General features: G+C 40.3%; 1 protein-coding gene across 2 annotated transcripts in view; it reads right to left on the reverse strand.

Annotated features, from left to right (window-relative positions):
- The window catches only part of GLS (glutaminase), a 672,521-nt gene that overhangs the window by 630,982 nt on the left and 22,334 nt on the right, over positions 1 to 19,205 (reverse strand). For both annotated transcript variants that reach the window (XM_073647835.1, XM_073647836.1), the window contains exon 2: positions 15,795 to 15,891. In XM_073647835.1, coding sequence (XP_073503936.1) covers positions 15,795 to 15,891 — 97 coding nt within the window. The remainder of the gene's footprint in view (positions 1 to 15,794; positions 15,892 to 19,205) is intronic.

Here is a 19,205-nt window from a genome sequence, read left to right on the forward strand (position 1 = left end):
TAAATTGAAACTCCCGGCCAACTTACGGATCCCTAACTCCTTCCATGTATCTCTCCTCAAACCTGTGGTACTTAACTCTTTTTCTAAGTCTACAGGTACGCCTCCTGCTCTGGTTTCTGCTGAGGACAAGTTTGAGGTAGAGAACATTCTTGCCAGCAAAAGGGTAAGAGGAAAGACCTTTTTTCTGGTAGATTGGAGGGGGTTTGGTCCTGAGGAGAGAACGTGGGAGCCCCGGGAGAACATCCATGCCCCTCTCATCCTAGCTAAATTTCTGTCTGGCCTAAAAAAGGGGGGGCCTAAAGGGGGGGGTACTGTAGCGCTGGCGTCCCTGCCCTCTGCTAGGCAGGGACGCTGCTCCCCTCACCGCTCTGCTCCGTGCCCGGCGTCCTCTCCCCGCTCTGCTGTCAGCGCGCGCTCCGTCCCGGCGTCCTCCTCCTGCTCTGCTCTCGGCGCGCGCTCCTTCCCGGCCCCTGTGCTTAGGGCGCGCGCGCGCCGCCCTAAAGAGTCCCCGGCCAATGGCCGGAGGACTTCATCATATAAAAGGCACCTCCTCCAAAATGGAGGTGCCCGAGCAATGTTGTTTGCACCTGTGTCTCACCTGTGCTTCAGCCCTCAGGTCCCGTTGCCAGTTACCTGCCAGTTACCTGCCTGATTCCTGCCTGAATACTTGTTACCTGTCTGCCAGTCTGAGGTCCGACGGTCTGCCTTACTACTCCTGTCAGTCTGTCTAAGGACCAGCCTGCCCGCTCACCTGGGAGCGCATATCAGCTACCTGCCTGCTTGTCTGAGGTCCGACGGTCTGCTTTACTACTCCGGTCAGTCTGTCTTTGGACCAGCTTGCCCGCTCACCTGGGAGCGCTTCTCCGTTACCTGCCTGCTTGCCAGCCCGGAGGCTCCGTTGTCACGTGCTGTGACCACCAGCTATCTCAGAGACTCTTGCCCGCTCACCTGGGAGCGCATCTCCGTTACCTGCCTGCTTGCCAGCCCGGAGGTCCCGTTGTCACGTGCGGTGACCACCAGCTATTCCAGAGACTCTTGCCCGCTCACCTGGGAGCGCTTCTCCGTTACCTGCCTGCCTGCCTGCCCTGAGGCTCCGCCGTCACGTGCCGTGACCACCTGCTATTCCTGAGACTCTCGCTTGCTCACCTGGGAGCACCCATCTACCATCTGCCTGCTAGCCTACCCGGAGGCTCTGCCATCACAGGTCGTACCTACCCCTTACCCAGAGACTGCCCTGATCACTTGCCGTATCTCCCTGTCCGTTCACCCAGAGACTGCCCTGATCACTTGCCGTATCTCCCTGTCCGTTCATCCAGAGACTGCCACCCGCTCCCTTACAAGGGCCGCCCCCTTGTATAGTAGCTCAGAGGTTCCGCCTCCCGGACCCGTTACATAATCCGCATGCGTTTTTTCTGACAGGGAGATGCAGAAACGCTCAGGAAAAAATCCTGAGCATTTCTGCATCGTGGGCACATAGCCTTACAGATGGAAGTCCGACAATTGCGTACAAAAATTACTTATATTGAAGATCGTAACAGAAGGAACAATATCAAGCTGAGGGGTATTTCGGAAAAAAATCACCCAAAGCAAATTATAAAACTATGTAAGAAATCTATTACTAAAAACCATTCCATCACTTACTGAGTTAGACCTAACTATAAGATAGACGAGGAAGGAGATGGATTCTATCTCACCTGAACTTCCAAGGGATACCATTCTTCGCTTTCATTTCTTCCATACAAAAGAAAAATTATTGAATTATCTGAAGGAAAAAAACTACCTTCCAGAACCTTATGACCACATAAAGGTGTTTGCCGATTTATCCAAGGATACCATCATACTCAGAAAATCATTCAACGAAGTGACAAAAGTACTGAAAATTAAAAAGGTATTCTGTACAGGTGGGGTTTCCCCACCAAATTACTGGTTTCAATCAAGGTGAAAATAATCCCTATTCTGACCCCTGAAGAAGGAAGAAACTTCATATCTTCGTTGGCAAATGGAGAAGACCCTTCTTTTTTTCGCCGCAGCCAGACCTGAGGACTCAAGTTCTTCGACTGCATTCAGGAAAATTTTCCGGACTCCTTACACAACAGATGAAGATACTCTAGAGTACTGTTCCACAAACTTTTTTTTCCCCCAACTGGAAGTGAACCTACATACAGTGTGTACGGAAAGTATTCAGACCCCTTTAAATTTTTCACTCTTTGTTTTATTGCAGCCATTTGGTAAATTCTAAACAATTCATTTTTTTCTGATTAAAGTACACTCTGCACCCAATCTTGACTGAAAAAAACAGAAATGTAGAAATTTTTGCAAATTTATTAAAAAATAAAAACTGAAATATCACATGGTCTAAGTATTCAGACCCTTTGCTCAGACACTCATATTTAAGTCACATGCTGTCCATTTCATTGTGATCTTCCTTGAGATGGTTCTACTCCTTAATTGGAGTCCAGCTGTGTTTAATTAAACTGATACGACTTGATTTGGAAAGGCACACACCTGTCTATATAAGACCTCACAGCTCACAGTGCATGTCAGACCAAATGAGAATCATGAGCTCAAAGGAACTGCCCAAGGAGCTCAAAGACAGAATTGTGGCAAGGCACAGATCTGGCCAAGGTTACAAAAGAATTTCTGCATTACTCAAGGTTCCTAAGAGCACAGTGGCCTCCATAACCCTTAAAAGGAAGAGGTTTGGAACCACCAGAAGTCTTCCTAGACCTGACCATCCAGCCAATCATGGGAAAAGAGCCCTGGTGAGAGAGGTAAAGAAGAACCCCAAGATCACTGTGGCTGAGCTCCAGAGATGCAGTAGGGAGATGGGAGAAAGTTCCACAAAGTCAACTATCACTGCAGCCCTCCACCAGTCAGGCATTTATGGCAGAGTGGCCCGACGGAAGCCTCTCCTCAGTGCAAGACATATGAAAGCCCGCATAGAGTTTGCTCAAAAACACATGAAGGACTCCCAGACTATGAGAAATAAGATTCTCTGGTCTGAGAAACAAAGATAGAACTTTTCGGTAATAATTCTAAGCGGTATGTGTGGAGAAAACCAGGCACTGCTCACCACCTGCCCAATACAATCCCAACAGTGAAACATGGTGGTGGCAGCATCATGCTATGAGGGTGTTTTTCAGCTGCAGGGACAGGACGACTTGTTGCAATTGAAGGAAACATGACTGCGGCCAAGTACAGAGATATCCTGGATGAAAACCTCCTCCAGAGTGCTCTGGACCTCAGACTTGGCCGAAGGTTCACCTTCCAACAAGACAATGATCCTAAGTACACAGCTAAAATAACAAAGGAGTGGCTTCAGAACAACTCTTTGACCATTCTTGACTGGCCCAGCCAGAGCCCTGACCTACACCCAATAGAGCATCTCTGGAGAGACCTGAAAATGGCTGTCCACCAACGTTCACCCTGAAACCTGACGGAACTGGAGAGGATCTGTAAGGAATGGCAGAGGATCTCCAAATACAGGTGTGAAAAACTTGTTGCATCATTCCCAAGAAGACTCATGGCTGTACTAGCTCAAAAGGGTGCTTCTACTCAATACTGAGCAAAGGGTTTGAATACTTATGACCATGTGATATTTCAGTTTTTCTTTTTTAATAAATTTGCAAAAATGTCTACATTTCTGTTTTTTTTTCAGTCAAGATGGGGTGCAGAGTGTACTTTAATGAGAAAACAATAAACTTTTTAGAATTTACCAAATGGCTGCAATGAAACAAAGAGTGAAAAATTTAAAGGGGTCTGAATACTTTCCATACCCACTGTATGTACGGTTCCTCCTGGAGAACATTTTTGTTTTACATGGCTGTATGGCAATGCAACATCTTATTTTGTCGTATTGTTACGGTTTTACCTTCTTTTCTTAGATGGTAAGTTCCTTTCGGTAAACACTGTTATGGCTTTGTTAAATTCACAATATGCTTTCATGTATGATACTGACAAGTGGTTCTTTAAATTTAAGCGTTTGGTTTTAAATGGAAACAAAACTATTAACATTTAATGTTAAGGGTCTTAACAGTCCCAAAAGGAGGTTGTTGGCATGGAGGGAGATTAAAAATAGTAAAGCAGACATTATATGTCTTCAGGAAACAAAATTAGTCAGAGAGAATCACCCAAAATTAGAACAAAGGAATTATCCGCATATTTTCAAATCATTAAATGAAAAAAAGAAAGCAGGAGTATTAACTATCATAAAGGATTCTATCCCTTTTAAATTAATCTCAGAACACAAAGACACTGACGTTAGAGATCTCATATTAGTCTGCTACCAATAACCAATTGAGTACATTGGTAAATGTGTACGCACCAAACAAGGCTCATATCCGCTTTCTTGACAATCTGATGGGAAAAATTCAGGAAGTTAAAAAAGGGGATCTAATAATGTTAGGCAACTTTAACCTTGTACCGGATGCAGTCTTAGATTCCACTGCACCTAATAAACACTCTTTCCCAACATTAAAATATTGGTTAGGCAGACAAGAATTACTAGACGTGTTTCGGAGCATTAAATACCTCATCAATTGAATTGACTTTTCATTCGGAGGTATACATGACTTTTTCTTGTATTTACCTCATCCTTACCGATTCACTATCTATATCTAAATTTAGAAAAGTCTTAATTAGGCCTAAAACCTTTTCTGGCCACTATCCTGTTTACTGCGAAATCTTCCTAGGTACATCATCAAACCCGAATTTCCTATGGAAATGTAATTCATTTTTACTCCAGTCGCCGCTATATAGAAATGAAATTGAGCAATCTATCAAAAACTATTTCATAGACAATTCCTCTGAGTCCATGAGCCCATTCATAATCTGGAATGCACATAATGCAAATTTCTTCCAGACACAAAAAAAAGAACAAAGAACAAATATAAAAATTACAGTTAAATCTAAAAGAGAAGGAGGAATTACAACAAAGTCTTACTTCTCCATCCCCAAGTATCCACCTAGACTTCCTTAAGCTCAGGATTGAAATCGAACTTAAAACGGCTTTATTCATGGAATATGACAAATATGTGAGGATAACGAAAACCAACTATTATACCTCATTGAACAAACCTTCAAAATTTATGGTCCTAAGAATTAAAATGAATCAGGATAAAAAATAGAATAAATAAAATTAAAAACCAGGACGGTCTTATTCAAGTTCATCCGAAAGATATAGCTAATTATTTTGCAGAATATAATAATAATCTTTACAATCTTAATACTGATCCCCATACTCCACAGCCTACGAAAGAATTGATATCTGATTTTTTGTTACCAATTGATCTCCCTTCTATCACTCAAGAACATCTAGACTACTTAAACGCCCCATTCATAGAAGACGAAGTCATAGAGATGATTAAAAATCTAAAATTAAGAGAGTCTTCGGGCCCTGATGGTTTTACTAATGAATATTTTAAACTATTCTCCAATCTATTAGCCACTCACCTAGTTAAAATATACAATTTAGCCTCCTCGACCGGAGAATTTACACCAGAGATGTTACAGGCCTCCATTAATCTAATTCCTAAACCAAATGGAGATCCTGAAATTATCTCAAATTACAGACCCATCTCACTAATCAACTCCAAAATTAAAATCTATTCTAAAATGCAAATAGAATTAAAAAAAATACTCCCGGTTATCATACACACTGACCAGTTAGGTTTCATTGAGGGACGTCAAACTTCAGACGGAACAAAAAGAACTTTAAACCTAATAAATATAATGGGGAAATTGAAGGATCCTTCACTACTTCTAACACTAGATGCTGAAAAGGCATTTGACAGGATAAACTGGGATTTTCTAAAAGCAACACTTTATAAATTTGGCTTTAGCGACCAAGTTACGAAAACCATTATGGCCCTTTACTCCTATCCAGCTGCAAAAATATATGCAAATAACTATTTCTCCGAATATTCACTATCTCAAACGACACTCGTCAAGGTTACCCCTTATCTCCTCTAATTTTCGCCTTACTAATGGAACCTCTGGCTGAACAGATAATAAGCAATTTGAATAAAAAAGGTATACCATCAAATATGCGAGAATTTAAAGTGTGTCTCTTTGCAGATGATATTATCCTTTCTCTTAAAGACCTATTCAAATAAATAAAAGAAGTTATCACGTTACTGGATAAGTTCGCAAAAGTCTCATATTATAAAATCAGTTCAGGAAAGTCTAAAATTTTAGACTTTCATTTTGATGAAAAACTAAAAAATACTACTAGAAATATTTATTCTTTTAAATGGGAAGACTAATCTATTTTTTACCTAGGGATTTCTCTAACAAGGAATTTTCCCTCAATAATTGAGACTAATATGGATAGTATTTGTAAAAAAGTACAATTAGATTTAAGCAATTACTCCAAGAGCAACTTATCCTTGTTGGGCAAAGTTATTACTTTTAAGATGTTCACCTTGCCTAAAATATTATATACAGTGGTGGCCAAAAGTATTGGCACCCCTGCAATTCTGTCAGATAATACTCAGTTTCTTCCTGAAAATGTTTCAATCACAAATTCTTTGGTATTATTATCTTCATTTCATTTGTCTTCAATGAAAAAACACAAAAAGAATTGTCCTAAAGCCAAATTGGATATAATTCCACACCAAACCTAAAAAAGGGGGCGGACAAAAGTATTGGCACTGTTTGAAAAATCATGTGATGCTTCTCTAATTCGTGTAATTAACAGCACCTGTAACTTACCTGTGGCACCTAACAGGTGCTGGCAATAACTAAATCACACTTGCAGCCAGTTAACATGGATTAAAGTTGATTCAACCTATGTCCTGTGTCCTTGTGTGTACCACATTGAGCATGGAGAAAAGAAAGAAGACCAAAGAACTGTCTGAGGACTTGAGAAACCAAATTGTGAGGAAGCATGAGCAATCTCAAGGCTACAAGTCCATCTCCAAAGACCTGAATGTTCCTGTGTCTTCCGTGCGCAGTGTCATCAAGAAGTTTAAAGCCCATGGCACTGTGGCTAACCTCCCTAGATGTGGACGGAAAAGAAAAATTGACGAGAGATTTCAACGCAAGATTGTGCGGATGGTGGATAAAGAACCTCGACTAACATCCAAACAAGTTCAAGCTGCCCTGCAGTCCGAGGGTACAACAGTGTCAACCCGTACTATCCGTCGGCGTCTGAATGAAAAGGGACTGTATGGTAGGATACCCATGAAGACCCCACTTCTTACCCCGAGACATAAAAAAGCCAGGCTGGAGTTTGCCAAAACTTACCTGAGAAAGCCTAAAACGTTTTGGAAGAATGTTCTCTGGTCGGATGAGACAAAAGTAGAGCTTTTTGGGAAAAAGCATCAACATAGAGTGTACAGGAAAAAAAGAGGCATTCAAAGAAAAGAACACGGCCCCTACAGTCAAACATGGCGGAGGTTCCCTGATGTTTTGGGGTTGCTTTGCTGCCTCTGGCACTGGACTGCTTGACCTTGTGCATGGCATAATGAAGTCTGAAGACTACCAACAAATTTTTCAGCATAATGTAGGGCCCAGTGTGAGAAAGCTGGGTCTCCCTCAGAGGTCATGGGTCTTCCAGCAGGACAATGACCCAAAACACACTTCCAAAAGCACTAGAAAATGGTTTGAGAGAAAGCACTGGAGACTTCTAAGGCGGCCAGCAATGAGTCCAGATCTGAATCCCATAGAACACCTGTGGAGAGATCTCAAAATGGCAGTTTGGAGAAGGCACCCTTCAAATATCAGGGACCTGGAGCAATTTGCCAAAGAAGAATGGTCTACAATTCCAGCAGAGCATTGTAAGAAACTCATTGATGGTTACCGGAAGCGGTTGTTCGCAGTTATTTTGGCTAAAGGTTGTGCAACCAAGTATTAGGCTGAGGGTGCCAATACTTTTGTCTGGCCCATTTTTGGAGTTTTGTGTGAAATGATCAATGATTTGATTTTTGCTTCATTCTCTTTTGTGTTTTTTCCTTGCAAGCAAATTAAATGAAGATAATAATACCAAAGAATTTGTGATTGCAATCATTTTCAGGAAGAAACTGAGTATTATCTGACAGAATTGCAGGGGTGCCAATACTTTTGGCCACCACTGTATATTTAGAGCCATTCTTCTAATGAACCCTCTAAAATTCATAAATAAACTCCAGATTTTACTGAATAAATTTATCTGGAACCAGAAAAGGGCCAGAGTTTCAAACAATGAACTAGTGAAAAATAAAGAGAGAGGTGGTTTAGGTTTACCGAATTTAATAAGTTATTATTACGCAAACTTGATAAAGCAAAGTCAAAATTGGCTAAAAAGCAACAAATTCGGCATGGACTTAAACTGAAGTAGCTCTGAATGACAATAAACCTTAAGGCTATGTGCTCACGATGCAGAAATGCTCCGGATTATTCCTGAGCGTTTCTGCATCTCCCTGGCAGAAAAAACGCATGCGGATTTTACATGCGTTTTTCCTGCCAGGGACAAGCGGAAGTGAAGCGTTCTTCACATGCAAATTCGCATACGGGTTGTCAAGCGATTTTAGCATCACTTGGAAAGTGCTTGACAACTTGGTCACACTATATAAATCCATGCAACCGGCATGGATTTATATAGTGTGACCAAGTTATAGTAAAAGAATTGTAAAAAATAAACATTATACTCACCTTCCGATGGCCCCCAGTCTCCTCCAGTGCGTCCGGTGTGTTGGGCAGCTCGCGGTGGTCTAAAAGGACCTTCCATGACATCATTTAGTCATGTGACAGGTCACGCGACCTCCGACGTCAGCGGTCGCGTGACCTGTCACATGACTAAATGACGTCATGGAAGGTCCTTTTAGACCATCGCGAGCTAGAGTCAAGCCAGGACGCATCGCTATGGAGACCGGGGGCCATCAGAAGGTGAGTATAATGTATTTTTTTTTTTTGTTATTTTTTTTTTTACAGGTACTATGGTACCCGGGTCTGGAGGAGAGTCTCCTCTTCTCCAGACCCGGGTACCATCCGCACATTGAATCGCTTAATATCCGCATGTGCACATGTAGTCATGCGGATATTAAGCGATTCAATGATATTCCACAGCGGAAATTTCCGCAGCATGTGCACAGCACATGTGGATTATCATTGGGGAACATAGCAGACCTTCTACCAAGCGTTTTTTAAGCATTTCTGCGGCGGAATTGTCGCTGCAGAAACGCTTAAAAAACGCAGAGTGGGCACACAGCCTTAGATTATCTCCTACTCAGCCACATCTCTAACCCATCCTTACCTCTTCCACATCATCCAACTATATGTGCAACAATTGTGGCATGGAAAAAATTTGCTTCTCCGCAGAAAAAAAAACCCTAAAATTTGAACTAATTAAGAATATCTCATTAGATTTTTTTGAACTAATTAAGGAGATTAAAATTCCTGAATCCTGGAAGTCCGCTGGTTTAAAGAAAAAAAAAAGACTTACATTATGGGAATGACTTTGTTTCTTTCCAGGAGTTAAAATGTAATAAAAGTTACAGATCGAGAATTCAGTATACTTCTTTCCCTAAGGAAAGTTATATCCGACTTACTCCATAACAAAAATCCTTGACAGATACTGTTAGTTTTCTCTTATGCAATGCCAATAATAACATCTTCTGGAAAACTAGTAGCATCTATGACTATTTTAATCAAGATATATTCTTCGATAAAAAACATATATGCTTAACTGGGAGAAGGATCTAAAAAAATCTTTCTCCATAGACCAGTGGCAAGAAGCTCTAATACATTCTTACTCTTCGAACATTTGTTCAACCCTACATGAGTCCTACTTTAAGACCCTCACGAGATGGTACTACACACCTTCCAGATTGGCCAAAATTTTCCCTGGACAATCACCACTATGTTGGAGAGGTTGTGGCCTCAATGGTGATCTACATATTTTCTGGAATTGCCCCAAATTAAAGAACTTGTGGACGGAATGGTTTGCTCTTATTAAAAAAATATTGCAAAAAGAGATCACTATCTCTCCCCAAATGGCTCTGCTATCCCTTGATATGGAATTTATTGATCCTGGTTTCAAACCAATTTTGATGCATATTTTCTTAATTGTTAAAAATTCAATCGCAGCTAATTGGAAAAAAAACTGAACTCCAACCATTTCAGAAATAGTAGATATAATTTCTTTACACAACATGTATGAAAAAAGTCACGCCATTGCAAACAATTATTACCCTAATACTATAAGAGGTGGAAACCTTGGATTGATAATAACCCAGTATAGCCACGTCCTCCAAAGTACTTTGTGACTTCACTCTCCTTCTTTTTGTATAATCTTTATCACTTGTTGAGTCAAGACTTATCAGTTATAGTATCAATATTGTGAATGATATGCTATTTCAGGATTCATATTTAAATAGAATGTCATTTTGTTATAAATTTTGACAAAAAGGTCAAAACGATCTTGTATGTTATTGGTTCTCCTTCACCCCTAACATTTCATTCCCTTCCCAACCTTTCCTTCCTATTAAATTGTTTTCTTCCCTTCCTCCATATTTCCTTCCCTTTCTTTCCTGATTTAAAAGGTGTGAAATGTTTGCTTGCTAAAAGTGTTAAAATAATAAAATGATTGGAACTCAATATGAGGTAAGATGTGTCACGAAAAAACAAATCTCAGAATCACTGGGATATATTGAAGGGTTCCAGAGGTATTACCTCATAAAGTGACACTGGTCAGAATTGGAATATTTTGCCTGGTCATGATGATGAAAACAGGCGCGAGCGTTAAGAGGTTAACATGCTAAGTTTTAGTACCGACTCCTAAATACTTCAATTGTTGGATAATTGGTTTAACAAGTTCAGAATAACTAAATGAAATCCAAAAAGATAACCAGACATACATATAGGGAAAGTCTATAAATGTATATACAGTGGTGAAAAAAAAGGATTTAGTCAGCCACCAATTGTGCAAGTTCTCCCACGTAAAAAGATGACAGAGGCCTGTAATTGACATCATAGGTAGACCTCAACTATGAGAGACAAAATGAGAAAACAAATCCTGAAAATCACATTGTCTGATTTGGAAAGAAATTTGTTTTCAAATTTTGGTGGAAAATAAGTATTTGGTCAATTACAAAAGTTCATCTCAATACTTTGTTATATATCCTTTGTTGGCAATGACAGAGGTCAAATGTTTTCTGTAAGTCTTCACAGGTTTGGCACACACTGTTGCTGGTATGTTATCCAGGACCTTGAAATGCTTCTTACGAAGCCACTCCTTCATTGCCCTGGCGGTTTGCTTGGGATCATTGTCATGCTGAAAGACCCAGCCACGTTTCATCTCAAATGCCCTTGCTGATGGAAGGAGGTTTGCACTCAAAATCTCACGATACATGGCCCCATTTATTTTTTCATGTACACGGATCAGTCGTCCTGGTCCCTTGGCAGAGAGACAGACCCAAAGCATGATGTTGCCACCCCCATGCTTCACAGTAGGTATGGTGTTCTTTGGATGCAACTCAGCATTCTTTCTCCTCCAAACACGACGAGTTGTGTTTCTACCAAACAGTTCTACTTTGGTTTCATCGGACCTTATGACATTCTCCCAATATTCTTCTGGATCATCCAAATGCTGTCTAGAAAACTTCAGACGAGCCCGGACATGTAATGGCTTAAGCAGGGGGACACGTCTGGCACTGCAGGATCTGAGTCCCTGGTGGCATAGTGTGTTACTGATTGGTAGCCTGTTTAACGTTGGTCCCAGCTCTCTGCAGGTCATTCACTAGGTCCCCCCGTGTGGTTTCTTTTGCTCACTGTTCTTGAGATCATTTTGACACCATGGGGTGAGATCTTGTGTGGAGCCCCAGATCGAGGGAGATTATCAGTGGTCTTGTATGTCTTCCATTTTCTAGTTATTGCTCCCTCAGTTGATTTCTTCACACCAAGCTGCTTGCCTATTGCAGATTCAGTTTTCCCAGCCTGGTGCAGGGCTACAATTTTGTTTCTGATGTCTTTCGACAGCTCTTTGGTCTTCAGCATAGCGGAGTTTGGAGTGGGACTGTTTCAGGTTGTGGATTGATGACTTTTATACTGGTAACAATTTCAAACAGGTGCCAGTACTACAAGTAATGAGTGGAGGACAGAGGAGCCTCTTAAAGAAGAAGTTACAGGTCTGTGAGCCAGAAATCTTGCTTGTTTGTAATTGACCAAATACTTTTTTTTCCACCAAAATTTGAAAAAAAAATTCTTTCCAAATCTGACAATGATTTTCAGGATTTGTTTTCTCATTTTGTCTCTCATAGTTGAGTTCTACCTACAGTCATGGCCAAAAGTTTTGAGAATGACACCAAAATTATATTTTCACATGATCTGCTGGCCTCTGGTTTTTATTAGTGTTTGTCTGGTGTTTATATCACATACAGAAATATAATTGCAATCATATTATGAGTACCAATAGGTTATATTGACAGGAAGAATGAGTTAATGCAGCAAGTCAATATTTGCAGTGTTGCCCCTTCTTCAAGACCTCTAATTCTCCCTGGCATGCTCTCAATCAACTTTTGGACCAAATCCTGACTGATAGCAGTCCATTCTTGCATAATCAATGCTTGCATTTTGCCAGAATTTGCTGGTTTTTGTTTGTCCACCCGTCTCTTGATGATTGACCACAAGTTCTCAATGGGATTAAGATCTGGGGAGTTTCCAGGCCATGGACCCAAAATCTCTATGTTTTGTTCCATGAGCCATTTTGTTATCACCTTTGCTTTATGGCAAGGTGCTCCATCATGCTGGAAAAGGCATTTTTGGGCGCCAAACTGCTCTTGGACGATTGGGAGAAGTTGCTCTTGGAGGACATTCTGGTACCATTCTTTATTCATGGCTGTGTTTTTAGGCAAGACTGTTAGTGAGCCGATTCCCTTGGCTGAGAAGCAACCCCACACATGAATGGTTTCAGGATGCTTTACAGTTGGCATGAGACAAGACTGGTGGTAGCGCTCACCTCTTCTTCTCCGAATAAGCTGTTTTCCAGATGTCCCAAACAATCGAAAAGGGGATTCATCAGAGAAAATGACTTTGCCCCAGTCCTCAGCAGTCCACTCCCTGTACCTTTTGCAGAATATCAGTCGGTCCCTGATGTTTTTTCTGGAGAGAAGTGGCTTCTTTGCTGCCCTCCTTGAAACCAGCCCTTGCTCAAAGAGTCTGCGCCTCACAGTGCGTGCAGAAGCACTCACACCAGCCAGCTGCCATTCCTGAGCAAGCTCGGCACTGCTGGTAGTCCGATCCCACAGCTGAAACAGTTTTAAGATACGGTCCTGGCGCTTGCTGGTCTTTCTTGGGCGCCCTGGAGCCTTTTTGACAACAATGGAAGCTCTCTCCTTGAAGTTCTTGATGATGCGATAGATTGTTGACTGAGGTGCAATCTTTGTAGCTGCGATACTCTTCGCTGTTAGGCCATTTTTGTGCAGTGCAATGATGGCTGCATGTGTTTCTTTAGAGATAACCATGGTTAACTGAAGAGAAACAATGATACCAAGAACCAGCCTCCTTTTAAACTGTCCAGTGATGTCATTCTTACTTAATCATGACTGATTGATCGCCAGCCCTGTCCTCATCAACACCCACACCTGTGTTAATGGATCAATCACTAAAACGATGTTAGCTGCTCCTTTTAAGGCAGGACTGCAATGATGTTGAAATGTGTTTTGGGGGTTAAAGTTCATTTTCTGGGCAAATATTGACTTTGCAAGTACAGTAATTGCTGTTAAGCTGATCACTCTTTGACATTCAGGAGTATATGCAAATTGCCATTACAAAAAATGAAGCAGTAAACTTTGGAAAAATTACTATATTTGTCTCATTCTCAATACTTTTGGCCATGACTGTATGATGTCAATTACAGGCTTCTCTCATCTTTTTTAGTGGGAGAACTTGCACAATTGGTAGCGGACAATACTTTTTTTTTCCCCACTGTAGACCAAAAGGGAAAAACTCCACTGTATATCCCTCACTAACAGGCCATAAAACTTAACTTTTATTGTGTATATGCATAACGGAGGGTATATAAATACATGGTTAAAGGTATGCCTCTAGTTTGCTAATATTAAGCTTATACACTGAGCCATTGATGCTTCTAAATGTCAGTTGATAACATCCTGAGGTGCCATCATTAATAAGCAAAACAGGGCATCGGGATTAAAATAGCAAGTCCCCCCCTACATGTTTCACCGTATACACGGCGTCATCAGGGGAAGGGACACAAACACTAATGGCTGCTGGCCAGAAACGCCCCCTATATATAGCTTATGCAAATGTGGAACCACCAATTGAGTATTAAGTAGTATATTTGTAATTGCCAATCATGTCAAACAATAGTTCGTCCCAATCTCAAAACAGTTATAAACCGCTATTATCGAATAAGATGACCGCATCGTCTTCCCAAAATAACCATGGTGACAACTTACCAATCTGATCATCATCCGATACGGTAAAGGCCAATAACAGATGCACTTGTCATCCGATGTGTCGTAATGACATAAAGCAATCTGATAGCATAGTGTCATCGGTACCGTAATCCAATCCGAGAGCCGTGGAATAGAGTGCCTAACCAATAGCACGCAGATAACAGTTACAAGTTGCTGCTATGGAAACAATATACCAATCAAAACCGCTAACGTTCCTGCAGAAAGGAGATGGGCGGTACGCACATGAGGTACGCCATGTTACATCTCTATGGCGTATGATCAGGAGTGCCAATAGTGTACAGAGGCTGTGCACTCACGGAGTGAATAGCCGTATCACATTATCTCAAGTCACTGTGACGCACCGGCTCATGTGCGTACCTCCCATCTCCTTTGTCGGAGGTAATTTCTTTGTCGGAGCTCCGAATCGAAAAGGTTATTTCTTGATTGAATAATATCTAGAACTTTCACTCTCTATTTTCCTTAAGCATCCTCTGTTGAACTGGAATATTCTTGGATCGTTCTTTTCAGGTGTAAGATCTTACAAGAGGTACTCCACCCCCATCAGAGGATTGCTTTGTTATCGTCTGTCAGGTGCTGTCAAGAGTGATGGGGAAAAATGATAATTATGTACTGGTAATTTGATTTTCCCGAAAACCATGAGCACCACTATTTATTCCCTCCATCTTGCTTGTGGGGGGTGGAGGTTTTTGGTCTCTCTCCTTACTATGAAGAATGAGCTTGATTGAACGTATAAATCATAACAAGATGATGATGATAAATTTAGGTAGTCATATTTGACTACCATGTTAAAGGAGGAAGTGGGAGTTGCCTTTTTATTTTTTGCTCTTGGCTTCCTGTCCAGTAATGGGGCAGATCCCACTGTCTCAAATGCTGGCATGGCTTTAGGGAAAAATAAAGTTACTGGTTCCCAATCATTACTTTTTTGACTACTGCGGATTAATTTATGATATATTATGATAGGACCGTATGAACATAGTGATGCCAAATGTGTATTTTTTTTACTTAATTTTTAATGGGGAAATAGGGGGTGATTTGAACTTTATTTTTTTCATATTTTTTAAAACCTCTTTATTGTATTTGTTAGTCCCCTTAGGAGACTAGAACCTGCAATCATCCCATTGCTTGTGCTGTATACAGCAATACCAAACAGAAGTAGACATAAATAAATAACAGTACATTCTAAATATTTGAATGAATCTATTTCTGGGAACGCCAACGTTTTTCTTAACATCTGTATCGATCCTAATTTCATCACTTTCTTTTAAGCCAATACCTTTTCAAAAATCGGATATGGAAGTAATTTAAGCAAATGCCATTGTTTGGGTTAGCATACTCATAATAACTAGATAAAAAACTTAAATATAAATAGCAACTTACAGTGATAAATTTGTGAACTGGTATTTTTTCTTGTCCTTCAGCAATTGTGTAGAAAAGCAAATCTTCCAAACTTGGTAGAAGTCCTTGATTAGTTTTTCTGTAAAACAAAAAAAAAAGTTTATATTCATACATTTTTTTCTCCTGGAGCCATGTATGGACAGTTCTGGGTGGCATATAGTATTGTGTGTGTTTGTAAATTTTTTAGCTTTTTTTTTTCTTTTTTTATCTGTCTCCCCCCTCGCAGGAGGGGTTTGGACAAGAGCCCTTAATGAATTTGAATACTGATGTTCTGGTAAGGCGGTCCCCCACAGTATATTATTATTACTTTTTTAAATTTGTTTTATTGAACAATTTTCCAAACAAGTATGAATCACCGTATAAGAAAAAACATCCAGGTTACCGCATATTATTAAGTAACTTGTGTCATTTGTTATTAATTAAGGCAGATAAAAATAAAGAAAAAACAAAAAAGCTCTGGTGTACATGCTCTTTTTTATAATACGAGCTCCGTTCATTCTGGATATATGAGTAATAAACCAATAGAGTGTATATGAATAACAAACCTCAGGTTTAACTCAAACTTTAAACCTACTGTACAACGATAACATTTCTAACTTTAGCTGCCAGAATTGCCTCCTCACCAATATCAAGTTTTATCACAGTATATACAAATCATGGTATATACAAACACAAGTCCATATACACACTTATCCAGTCTTCATGGTAAGCAGCACTTCATCCCATCGACTCACCCAATTCAGGCATTTCCCACAATTCAAATCCTATCCTTAGGTAGAGACTGTAAGATATGAAGAGTTACAGAAATCCCAAATTTTGGAAAAATTTTAATGGACATCCTTTATTTTGACAGACTGTTTTTTTCATATAGGATTATTGAGTTAACAAATATGCTCCAAGCAAATATAGAGTAAGGGCCATTCCAATGAATCAAAGGCCTTGGTTGCAATCAAGCGAAGCCAGGGCCCAACTATTTTCTAGCATTAAAGACCTATATTGGACTATGGATTGTACTCTTTTGATATTCATAGAGGTATTTTTCGTGGGCATAAAACCACTTTGATCTGGGTGTAGAATGGAGAAGATCACTTTATTAAGCCTCATGGCTAGAATTTTAGTGAGTATTTTATGATCCACACTCCAGAGGGTCCATTCCGTCTTTTTTCAGAACAATAATATTGGCGTCATAAAAGGATTCAGGCAGAGAACCATCCTGTAATGCTTCAGAAAAAAAACTCTAGGAGATGAGGCACCAGAACATTTTGATATCTGTGATAAAAGTTCTAATGGTAGGCCATCTGGTCCAGGAGCCTTGCCTGAGGCCATATCCGCATTAAATTTCCTCCAAAGTGATATCTGCATCTAAAAAAAGATTGCTGGGAGGTGCTCAACTTGGGGAATTCAAGATCCGATAAATATGAAAGGCAATCTGATTCATTGTGAGTAGCTTTGGCGTTATAGAACGACTTATAGAAACTACGGAAGCAGCCAAGGATGTCTTCCGCAGATGTGACCACTTGGCCCCCCCTCCAGTGTCTGGATCCTGAGAATAGTATTGGTATCATTGTGCCTACGAATCATGAAGGCTAGAAGCTTACTTGAATGATTTCCCAATTCAAAATATGATTGTCTAGTATAGAATAATTTGCGTTTAGACTTAGAATCTGCGTGTTGAATATATAGTCTATGGGAGTGTAGCCAATTTACCCTATTCTCATTAGATGGGTGTGAAACATAAGATTGTTCAGCTTCTTCTTGCGAAGTTGTTCTTTTAATATATGGAATAGTGGAGGATAGAGGAGAGAAATGCCTTCAACGTGTCCTAAAATAAGTTGACATTTTTTGGTGTTGACTGTGCCTCAACAAAACATTCTGGTTAAAACTGATAGGTCCAAATGACAGCATTCTAGATCAACTGGAAAGGATTAAGCTTCCACTAAGGCCTACCTAATCACTGTTCAACAAGGTTTTTGTTTCCTGCATGAAATTTGGTGAATCCTATCGGAATTGTCATGCGGAGTTCAGAAATAACTTCAGAAATGCGCGATCACGTAAGATTTTTGAGAAAAATGCAATTATATGTATGCATTGAATACTGTCAAATTCATAGTGACATATGATATTCCAAATGCAAAAGTCAGCAACAGCGATCAAGTTTAGAAATGTTTTGCCATTGATTTTTGTTTATAATCACTGTCCGATGATTCACGGACAAGATTCCAACAATAGTCACCCAGCATCGAGGGACTCCACCTCCCCTGGTACCGTTTCTCCATCTGGGAAATGTCTTGATGAAACCTTTCACAATGTTCATCACTTACAGTGCCGAGGTTAGGTGGGAAAAAGTCAATGTTTGAATGAAATAAATGTATTTTAAGTGACATGTTGCACTTCATTGACTGGTAAGCCTGAAGAAGACTTTAAACCTGTTCTTCGATAGGTATCGAAGGGTAGACATTGCCATTGTGTAGCAAGACAGCCTTCAAACTTAAGACCGATGAATCAATGAACAGTCGCCGTTCCCTTGGGTCATGGTCAACTGCAAGGACAGAAAACAATCCAATAATATCACTGCAAAAAGTGAGACTGTCAGCTTTACTGAAATATTTGGTCAAATCTTCATGACGACTGCAAAATACTGAAATTTTTGTACCCCCTTGCAACCTTGATCCAAGAAGTTCTGCCTGACTCTTTGATAAACCCAAATCTCTGACCAGATCGTTTAGTCTTGCTTGAGATATTAAACGTGGAGCAGTTCATATTGATGGTTCGAAATCTGAATCAGCAGCAGCTTCCATCTCTAATGAATCAACCGTCATTTCATCGTCATCTTCTATTCTCCACATCGGCGGTGGTTTTGGAACTGGCAGACTTTTATCGTGTGCCACTGGTCTAATTGCAGAAGCAAGGTTGGGATATTCAATAGACCTCCTGTTCTTAGGAAAAAAAAATGGATACATAAGTAACAATCGGTTATATGGTCCTTCTGCTCCCTCCAGATCATTGGAATGGCAAACGGCATCGATGGTCGCACACTGTGATGATAGAGAGTAAAATCCTAATTATGCCAGACATAATCCTGCTCTTGCCATCAGAAAGTCCTTTATTTTTATGTTAACTCTTTAATCTCTGTTCTTCTTTAGTTGATTAACACAGACTACTATTTGTATAACCCTGAATGTTATCTGCTCCTTGATTCTGAAACAGTGATGTGTATTTACAAGAGCCCCATGTGATACCAACTATGTAAATAGATTATCTCAAACAATGATATGTGAGCCCTGCACCTTTACCACTGTCATGTGATATGCACACTTAGCTTTGGGGGAGGAGAGTGAGAGCAGTTCTGCCATTCAGGGGGCTGAGACCAACGAAGCAGAAGGGACATGTGTT

Source organism: Phyllobates terribilis, unplaced genomic scaffold (assembly GCF_046119375.1).
Source record: "Phyllobates terribilis strain yellow unplaced genomic scaffold, ASM4611937v1 Scaffold_9__5_contigs__length_417890890, whole genome shotgun sequence".
In the NCBI taxonomy this organism is placed as follows: domain Eukaryota; kingdom Metazoa; phylum Chordata; class Amphibia; order Anura; family Dendrobatidae; genus Phyllobates; species Phyllobates terribilis.